Source organism: Macaca thibetana, chromosome 2 (assembly GCF_024542745.1).
Source record: "Macaca thibetana thibetana isolate TM-01 chromosome 2, ASM2454274v1, whole genome shotgun sequence".
NCBI classification, from domain to species: Eukaryota; Metazoa; Chordata; class Mammalia; order Primates; family Cercopithecidae; genus Macaca; species Macaca thibetana.
In genome coordinates, this window is record NC_065579.1 from 107,066,934 (window position 1) to 107,077,107 (window position 10,174).

A 10,174-nucleotide genomic window follows, 5' to 3' on the forward strand; every position below is an offset into this window, starting at 1 on the left:
ACTTTTCCAAAAAACTGAAGAGGAGAGATCACGTCCTAACTTATTCTATGACGCTAGCATTATCCTGATACCAAAGCCAGACAAAGACACTACAAGAAAACCACTGATCCATATCACTTACGAACACTGATGCAAAATTTCTCAATAAAATATTAGCAAACTGAATTCAGCAGCATATTACAAGGATTATATACCATAACCAAGTGGGATTTATTCCACGGTGAACACGGTGTTGAATAGAAGTGGTGAAAGTGGGCATCTCTGTCTTGTTCGTGATCTTAGAGGAAAAGCTTTAAGTCTTTTGCCACTGAATATGTTGCTTGCAGTAGTTAAAATGTGTGCTACTGGTATAAAAACAGACAAAGGGACCAAATGGAGCCTAGAAATAACCCTCACATACATGGTCAAGCGAATTTTGACAAAGGTGCCAAAACCATTCAAAGAGAAAAGCTGTCTTTTCAACAAATGATGCTGGGAAAACTGGATATACACATATAAAGAATGAAGCGGGATCCTCACCTAAACACTACTTATAAAAATTAATTCAAAATGGATCAAAGGCCTAAATGTAAAAAGAGCTAAAACTATACAACTCTTAGAGGAAAACTGATATGGTTGTGCTGTGTCCCCATTCAAATCTCAACTTGAATTGCATCTCCCAGAAATCCTATATACTGTGGGAGGGACCCAGGGGGAGGTAACTGAATCATGGGGGCCAGTCTTTCCCAAGCTATTCTCGTGATAGTGATTAAGTTGCAAGAGATCTGACGGATTTATTAGGGGTTTCCACTTTTGCTTCTTGCTCATTTTTCTCTTGCCACTGATATAAGAAGTGCCTTTCACCTCCCACCATGATTCTGAGGCTTCCCCAGTCATATGGAACTGTAAGTTCAGTTAAACCTCTTTTTCTTCCCAGTCTCGGGTATGTCTTTATCAGCAGTGTGAAAACGAACTAATACAGTAAATTGGTACCAGTAGAGTTGGGCGCTGCTGAAAAGATACCCAAAAATGTGAAAGCGACTTTGGAACTGGACAACAGGCAGATGATGGAACAGTTTGGAGGGCTCAGAAGAAGACAGGAAAATGTGGGAAAGTTTGGAACTTCCTAGAGACTTGAATGGCTTTGACCAAAAGCCTGACAACAATATGGACAATAAGGTCCAGGCTGAGGTGGTCTCAAATGGAGATGAGGAGCTTGTTGGGAATTGGAGTAAAGGTGACTTTTGTTAGGTTTTAGCAAAGAGACTGGGGCATTTTGCCCCTGTCCTAGAGATTTGTGCAACTTTGAACTTGAGAAAGATGATTTAGGGTATCTGGCAGAAGAAATGTCTAAGCAGCAAAGCATTCAAGAGGTGAGTTGGGTACTGTTTAACGCAATCAGTTTTATAAAAGAAGCAGAGCATAAAAGTTTGGAAAATTTGCAGCCTAGTCCTGTCCAAGAGAATCCTGATTAATACAAAAACATAGGGGAAAAGCTTCATGATATTGGATTTGGCATTCATTTCATGGATACAACACCAAAGGCACAGGCAACAAAAGAAAAAGATGACATAAACTTTATGAAAATTAAAACCTTTTGTACATGAAAGACACTGTACAAAATGAAAAGGCAACCTACAGAATGGCTCTATCACCCAGGCTGGAGTACAGTGGCATGATCTCAGCTCACTGCAACCTCCGCCTCCCAGGTTCAAGCAGTTCTCCTGCCTCAGCCTCCCAAGTAGCTGGGATTACAGGTGCCCACCACCACGCCCGGCTTTTTTTTTTTTTTTTTTTTTTTTTTCTGAGATGGAGTTTCACTCTTGTCATCCAGGCTGGAGTGCAACAGTGCGATCTTGGCTCACTGCAACCTCCACCTCCCAGGTTCAAGCGATTCTCCTGCCTCAGTCTCCCAAGTAGCTGGGATTAGAGGCGCCTGCCACCAAGCCCAGCTAATTTTTGTATTTTTAGTAGAGACATGGTTTCACCACGTTGGCAAGGCTGGTCTTGAACTCCTGACCTCAGGTGATCCACCCGCCTTGGCCTCCCAAAGTGCTGGGATTACAGGCTTGAGCCACTGCTCCCAGCCTTGTGCTGGCTAATTTTCATATTTTTAGTAGAGACAGGGTTTCACCACGTTGGCCAGGCTGGTCTTGAACTCCTAGCCTCAGGTGATTTGCCCACCTAGACTTCCCAAAGTGGTGAGATTACAGGCTTGAGGCACCGCGCCCAGCCAGTACTCTTTTTTAAATATTTATTTTTAGGCAAGCTCTTGCTCTATCACCCAGGCTGGAGTGCAGTGACACTCATGGCTCGCTGTAGCCTCAAACTCGTGGGCTCAAACAATCCTCCCACCCCAGCCTCCCTAATAGCTGGGTCTATAGGTAAGCACCACCACACCTAATTTTTTAAAAATGTGTTTGTAGAGATGGGACTTATTATGTTGCCCAGGCTGGTCTCAAATTCGTGGCCTCAAGAGATCTTTCTGCACAGGTCTTTTTGGTTTTGTTTTTGTTTTTAAGAGACAGGGTTTCTTTATGTTGCCCAGGCTGGTGTCAAACTCCTTGGCTCAAGCAATTCTCTTGCCTCAGTCTCCCAAACAGCTGGGATTACAAGTGCATGCTCCTGTGCCTGGCTCAAAAAATCAAGTAGGTGGGATTATAGGTGCATGTTACTGTGCCTGGCTCAGATTTTTAATTTAAAAAAAGCTTCACCACTCTTGGAGGCCGAGACGGGCGGATCATGAGGTCAGGAGATCGAAACCATCCTGGCTAACCCTGTGAAACCCCGTCTCTACTAAAAAATGCAAAAAACTAGCTAGGCGAGGTGGCGGGCGCCTGTAGTCCCAGCTACTCGGGAGGCTGAGGCAGAACGGCGTAAACCCGGGAGACGGATCTTGTAGTGAGCTGAGATCCGGCCACTGCACTCCAGCCTGGGTGACAGAGCGAGACTCCGTCTCAAAAAAAAAAAAAAAGCTTCACTACAGCTTGACTACTAAAAACTAAAATTGGACCCCAGTATACTTAAGCCATTCCTGCCAACAAAAAGCTCAATTTCCAAACACTTTAATAAACATGGACTCTGGACCAAATCCCCCCCAACTGTACTGATGTGCTTCCAACTTACCTTCGCTTTGGTGCCCTAATGAAGAGCTCACAGAGAAGTCTGCCCTGTTCATCCTTATAGTCTCGGATGGTGTTATAGAGTTCATGGCACACGGCAATCTACACATTAGCAAAGGAGAAAATCACTAAAAACGTGAACAGAAAGCCAATGTAGATGTAAGAATTATTTTCTATTCTTCAATAAAAGACAAGTAGAGAAGAAATATGATGACTCTCAATATTACCAAACACGCTGAAGTCTGAAATATGCTGACAGTATGTCTCTTTTCAAACAATCAAGTTGACTAACTTTTTGGTATCTTTCATCAGATTTATGTTCCTGGTGATTCTGTCTTTTAAACTAAATCAGTTCATCATTCTCTTGCTTAAAGTCATCCAATCGAAGGGTTTTTTTTCTTTTAAACTAAATCAGTTCATCACTCTCTTGCTTAAAGCCATCCAACAGAAGGGTTTCTCACTTCACAGAGAATAAAATCTAAACTCCAAACATTGCTCGTGTGGGCCCTACATACTCTGAATGGGTGCTTGCCAGTTTCCTTCTCCTTCCTGACCATCTACTGCTCTGTAACCAAGACACACAAAACTCATCCCTGACCCAACCCCTCTGCACTGGTTCTCTCTGTCTGGAACTCTCTTCTAGGGAATTCAGGCCAAAACAGTCCAAATCACCCAAAATTTTCCTCTTAGCACTTATTACTAGCTGAGGATACATTATTCTTTATTTGTTTACTTGTTTATATTCTACTCCCCCCCGGAATCTAAGTTCCATGTGAAAAATGGGCTTGTTTCCCACATGGTTATATCCCAACCATGAGAACAGTGCTTGTCACATGATAGTCACACAGTTATTTGTTGAACGAATATATGATGTAACATGCTGAAATTATTCATTAAGATCACACTATTACTCTAAGACTTAGCTGAATACATAATATTCATAAAAAAAGACTATCAATCAACAGAATCTTAAAAAAGTGGAGACGCCTTGCATCGTACCAATTTTATCATTAAAGGGAAGATAGGGGAATCGTGGGAAAAGCAGAGAGAAACCATGTAATCCAAGTTACTCACAGGATCTACAGTTGGAAGATTGGAAAGTCTCCTCCTTTTCCTGCTTGGGCCTGGTGTTGACACAGAATGGTGCCCATCATCAAAGTCCCCGCTGACACTGCTGGAAGGGGAGGTAGCTCTTCTTCTCTTGGAACCCATGGAATCCAGCTTCTTCTATAAGAAATAATTAGCCATGTTCTTACATTTAAATAGACTCTGTCACCAAGTCTTCAGCTGGTCACGTGCCACCAAACTCCTGGCTCACTTAGGAGAATATTTTAACATGTTGTAGTTTAACTAGCTATAAGTGTGTGTGTGTGTGTGTGTGTGTGTGTGTGTGTTTTAAGCCCTGGACTTCCTTGTTTTAGTCTTTCACTTACCAAAATGTTATACTTTCAATTTTGATGGGACAAATTCAACAAAAGCATATTCATTTGTATATCATCCATCTTGAGTGACAACTGGCTCCAAATCTGCCCTAGACTGGAGTTTCCCAACCTACATGTAGTAGTACAATAGTGTGCTGAAGGTATTAAGCCTTCAGCCCATGAGGCAGTCAGGCAGGCCTGGGGTATAAAGGCCCCAAGGTATCCAATTCTGGAGTCAGCACCTCATCTGCTTCTCCATGTGCCTTACAATTATGATCATTTGCTAGGTGGGCCATCACGTGGAAAAGAACAAGAAGCAGAGCCTAGGACAAATGAGTAGTGCAAAAAGGTAAGGGGACAGAGGACAATTAACCTTCTGGTATTTTAGATGTACTCTAAAATTAATACCCTGAAAATGAATGTTCTCCATTCATTAAAGCAGGATCCACAAGACATATCCCTGGAAAACACTTAATGAGACTTGCTATACCTAGACAGAAGTACAAACTGTCCTTTGCAACTCTTCTGTTAATTCAAACTAATCTCCTTTTAGTGATATGACGTACTCTAACACTTTTAACCGTAACTATTTATAACACAAGAAATGCAACCACTGAAATGATCTGCTACAGACAGTATATACCCAAGAAAGTCCTGCAATGCTTATACCGTAATATAATCTAACAATACTATCAAACAGCATATTGTGATTTGAAAGGCCTTTATCTTTATTTACTTATTTTTTTAAGGTAGAGTCTCGCTCTGTCACCAGGCTGGAGCACAGTGGCACGATCTCTGCTCACTGCAACCTCCGCCTCCCAGGTTCAAGCGATTCTCCTGCCTCACCCTCCCAAGTAGCTGGGACTACATGGTGTGCCACCATGCCCAGCTAATTTTTGTATTTTTAGTGGAGACGGGTTTTCACCATGTTGGCCAGGATGGTCTCGATCTCTTGACCTCATGATCCGCCCGTCAAAGGCCTTTTTCTAAAGCTAAAAGAAAAAAAAGACCCAGTTTCACTCATCAACACTGAAGGTACTGATCCTTCAGTACCTGAGGTAGTCAGGCAGGCCGGGGGTTCAGAGGCCCCAAGATATTTACTTCTTGAGTCAGCATCTCATCTGCTTTTCCATGTGCCTTACAATCATGAAGAACGTCATACAACTAGAGTACCTCATAATTGTGGGCACATGGAAACACTGAATTTCAGGACAATATGACACCAGCAGCTGAATGATTAGAATAGGAGAGCTCTGGTTGCCAGCAGTATGGAAAGAAAAGTTGGGGATCTCCAGGAAACAGAAAGAGCAAAGCAATCACATTTGAAAATCCTGGTAAGCAATTAAGGAAAAAGAGAAGTCTAAGATCTCTTTTTCCAAACTGAAGTCCACAAGCTGTTTAAAACAAAATCTACCATGATGATGTTCCTTACTCTAGGCTTCGGTTTGTTATACAGTATTATTAGTTTGAAGTTGGCTAAAAGTAGTTAAAAGCATCAAAAGGCTTAGCCAAAACTTAGCCAAGTTTTGCTGATTTTTGTTCCTTTTATAAAAGGCTGATCAACAGGCCTCAATTCATTAAGATAAAGAAATTAAGGATCAATCTCTTTTAAACAAGCTATGACAAAGACACAAGTGAATTTGATGAACATAAGGAGGGAATCTTTATGGAAAGGATAACAAAAATTTAAGAAAGGTGGAAGGAAAAAGTCAAGGAAGGACAGAAAAGGGAAAGGGTGTAGATAATCAGTAATTTACCAGCTTTACCAGAGCACAACCAGCGCCTCGAAAAGCCAGTCTCCTCATTATGTCTGAAAGTCAAGTGAAGCCAGTGGGAGAAGGAAGGGCTTTAGAAGTGCTGATTCAGTGTTAGTATATTCAAAACTGAAAAAGAAGAACAAGAGAAGGGGGAAATAGAAAAGAAGGGTCAGAAGGAGTAAAAATGAGTACGAATAGATAGAAAACATTCAAATAGAACTGCTAAAGGAAGATAAAGAGAACTGGAGAAAACAGGCATATCAGTTCTCTTTTATCTATCAAACAAACTGCTGCAAAGGCTCAGACACTAACAGTACCTGACAGTTCTTCCATTTTAAAACCAAATGCTTTCATATGTTTAAAGATGTCTCATTGAGGTTCCCCTTTACTCACATTAAGAATGACTGTCAATTCCAGGAATGAAGCATGCCTGCCCAACTGCCCCCTAGTCAATAAGAGCAGAGTTCAATCACAGAGCTGGAATGGAGAGTGAATACATGTGGGAGGCTCACATGTGACACCAAGTGTTGGCAAGCTGGAACAAACCAAGAATGGCTCATGTGAGCAAAAGGTCTGGAAAACACCCTCCCCCACAAAAAAAAAATTCAGAGAAAGAACATTTATTTCCAAAAGTCCTATCTGCATTGGAGACACCATATAAAAATTTGACAAGGTTAAAAAAAAAAAAAAAAAAGCCGACCATTTTGGCAGGAGTTCAAAATTACTTTTATAAATAATCCACTGAACATCAAATGACAAAAAACATAAATTATCAGCATGTGTATGTCATTCAGATGATACAATATCCCAATATCCTTGAATCATTAATTTACTTTGGTAAGACAAGAAAAAGTTTCAACTTAAGGATAATTTTCAAGTATTTTCTTATCCATGGGACACATTTTAAAATATATTTTGAAAGTTTAACAAGAAGGGCAATGTTATGAGGTAGGAGAAACAACAGGACCTTTGCTCATAAGACCAGAATAGGAGTCCTAAGTCTTCCACCTCTCATTATCAGCTTGATGTCGTCTCAGATCTGTTTCTTCATCTCTAAAATGAGAACGTAATGCCGGGTGTGGTGGGTCATGCCTGTAATCCCAGCACTTTGGGAGGCTGAGGCAGGTGGATTACCTGAGGTCAGGAGATCAAGACCATCCTGGGTGACACAGTGAAACTCCGTCTCTACTAAAAATACAAAAAAATTGGCTGAGCGTGGTGGCACGCACCTATAATCCCAGCTACTCGGGAGACTGAGGCAGGAGAATCACTTGAACCCGGGAGGCAGAGGTTGCAGTGAGCCAAGATGGCACCACTGCACTCCAGCCTAAGCGACAGACCAAGACAGTCTCAAAAAAAAAAAAAAAAAAAAAAAAAAATTAGCTGGGTGAGGCAGTGCATGCCTGTTAACCCAGCTACTCGGGAGGCTGAGGCACGAGAATTGCTTGAACCCAGGAGGCGGAGGTTGCAGCAAGCAGAGATCGTACCACTGCACTCCAGTCTGGGTGACAGAGCAAGACCCTGTCTCAAGAAAAAAAAAAAAAAAAGACATAAAGTGAAATCACTTCTGCAAGTTCCCCAGGCACAGGAACAGCATATTCATTTTTGTAGACCTGTCTTACAGAACAGTATTTGGTATAGGTTAGGTGCTCAATTTATCTTTTAATAAATGTATTAAAAGTGCACTTAGGGCCAGGCACAGTGGCTCATGCCTGTAATCCCAGCAATTTAGGAAGCTGAGGTGGGCAGATAACCTGAGGTAAGGAGTTCAAGACCAGCCTGGCCAACATGGTGAAACCCCGTATCTATCAAAAATACAAAAAATTAGCTAGGCGAGGTGGTGGCATGGGCCTGTAATCCCAGGTACTCGAAAGGGTGAGACACAGGAATTGCTTGAACCTGGGAGGCAGAGATTGCAGTGAGCCAGGATCGTGCCACTGCACTCCAGGCTGGGGGACAGAGTAAGACTCTGTCTCCAAAAAAAAAAAAAAAAAAAAAAAAGAAAGTGCACTTGAGTGCGACCTTTAAAAAAAAAAAAGCTTGTTTTGCATAGTTTATAAGGCCTCAGCCAGGCACAGGGTCTCGTATCTGTAATCCTAGCACTTGGAGAGGTTGAGGCAGGATGACCGCTTGAGGCAGAGGGTTCAAGACCAGATTGGACAACACAGACTGACCTTGTCTCTACAAAAATAAAAATTAGCTGGGTGTGGTGCTGCACATCTGTAATCCCAGCTACTCGGGATGCTGAAGTGAGAGGTCTGCTTGAGCCTAGGAGCACAAGGCTTCAGTGAGCCATGATCACTTTACTGAACTCTAGCCTGGGCAACAAAGCGAGACCTTGTCTCAAAAAAGGAAAAAAAAAAAAAAAGCCTGTAAGCATCCCTTCAGCAATTTTGTTTTTCCATGAAGAGGAAAGACAGATTCCAGAGTTCAATTCCAATTTTTAAAATGGCCTTGATTACAGTTACAAGTTCAAGAGTCTGACAATCAATAATTTATAGTGGTAGTTAAGAATACTTAATAATGTGCAACTGGAAGAATATCGACTTAGTATAGACAAACGGTGTATTTCAACCGTTTATGAACTTTAGCCCTCTCCTGTATTTCTAGTAATATTTAGCAATACAATATATGCCTAAAACAAAATCTTGGAAAACAGGACTCAAAGGAAAAAAACACCTATAAATCTACTTCCAAGAAAAAACCACTTTTAACGTTGTCATTCACAGTTTTTTGGTGTTTATGCCTTAGTTACCTATTATTTTTTACCAAAATGTTAACAAACCACATATTTTACAGCCTATGTTTTAGTGATGATTCTTCCAAGTCAACATTCTTCCTCATGATGTTTGATGACTTGATAGTAATCTATCATACAGATATACCACAATTTACTTATCTTGGGAATTTTGGTAGGATATTAACATTTGAGGTATTTTGTACATTCCCAAAGCCAAAGAAAGCGGTCAAGGCCCTTCCATTCATCCACACATAACTCTTTATTGTTTTAATTTGAAACACCTCTTCAAAACATATTTTCCAATCTTCCATTTTGGAGCTCAAAATCAAATATGGGCGACCTGTAAGTAATAAAGCAAAAATTATGCTACTCTTTTATGTGCATGAGTCCAATATGCACTTTTTGGGGGGAAGCACATAGCCAAATGGAGAAAAAATAACACCTAAAATTATTTGTCAAGAGTCCTAATGTGTTGGAAAGTAAGTTAAAACATTTTACCCCAACATACGCTTCTATAACTACTGTAAGAATTTCTATATTCACTATACCGTGTACTTATTTTTCAGGACTTTTTCCATATTTTTGCAACTCTTTCTGCCCCTTTAAATTAAAACTTATTATAATAACAAAACTGTGCTTCCCCAAACCAAGAAATATACACAGTTCCCAAAAACCCGGATTCTTTGTGGTGTTGAGATGAGAAGCTGAAATATTTGGCCTCTACTATAGAAGTCCCATTGATTAAAACACCCGGAAAAAATACGGAAAGAAAAATCAGTAAGAGTTTGTGTCGAACCGCCAAGAAATAACAACAAAAAAAAGAGGCCCTGAGCAACGGAGGAAATGAAGGACTTTCCCGACCTGTCACTGGTATTGGGGGCTGAGGGAAACGTTGACAGCTTTGAAGCTGCCCCGCGACGAGCGGGAAAGAGGAGGGCGGGGAGTTTCCGGGCCTTAGTGCGCCTTTGTCCCTGCCGGCAGGTGCGACAAAGCTACTGGGCCCATCGGGAGGCCCGCCGCCGCGCCCCGCCCAACCCCGCGCGCCCGGCCCGACCGGCGCGTCCCCACAGCCGGGGCGGGGCCTCCGCGGCGGCTCCCGCCCGCCAGGGCCCACACAAAGGCCCGGCAGCTGGCCGAGGGGGAGCGGCCCCACCC

General features: G+C 41.9%; 2 protein-coding genes across 50 annotated transcripts in view; one reads left to right on the top strand and one right to left on the bottom strand.

Moving 5' to 3' along the window:
• Positions 1–10,174, top strand: part of SPCS1 (signal peptidase complex subunit 1) — a 181,588-nt gene that overhangs the window by 149,949 nt on the left and 21,465 nt on the right. The window lies entirely within an intron of this gene.
• The window catches only part of PBRM1 (polybromo 1), a 150,226-nt gene that overhangs the window by 139,855 nt on the left and 197 nt on the right, over positions 1–10,174 (bottom strand). For 19 of the 47 annotated variants that reach the window (XM_050778459.1, XM_050778463.1, XM_050778430.1 and 16 more), the window contains exons 2-5: positions 6,673–9,359; positions 6,280–6,405; positions 4,176–4,328; positions 3,106–3,203 (exon numbers count right to left, since the gene is read on the bottom strand). In XM_050778459.1, the coding sequence (XP_050634416.1) occupies positions 3,106–3,203; positions 4,176–4,328; positions 6,280–6,327 (299 nt within the window). In that variant the 5' untranslated portion in view covers positions 6,328–6,405; positions 6,673–9,359. Of the gene's footprint in view, positions 1–3,105; positions 3,204–4,175; positions 4,329–6,279; positions 6,406–6,672; positions 9,360–9,880; positions 10,059–10,174 lie in introns of those variants that run through there. The other 28 variants (XM_050778460.1, XM_050778453.1, XM_050778436.1 and 25 more) reach the window with 8 other exon arrangements.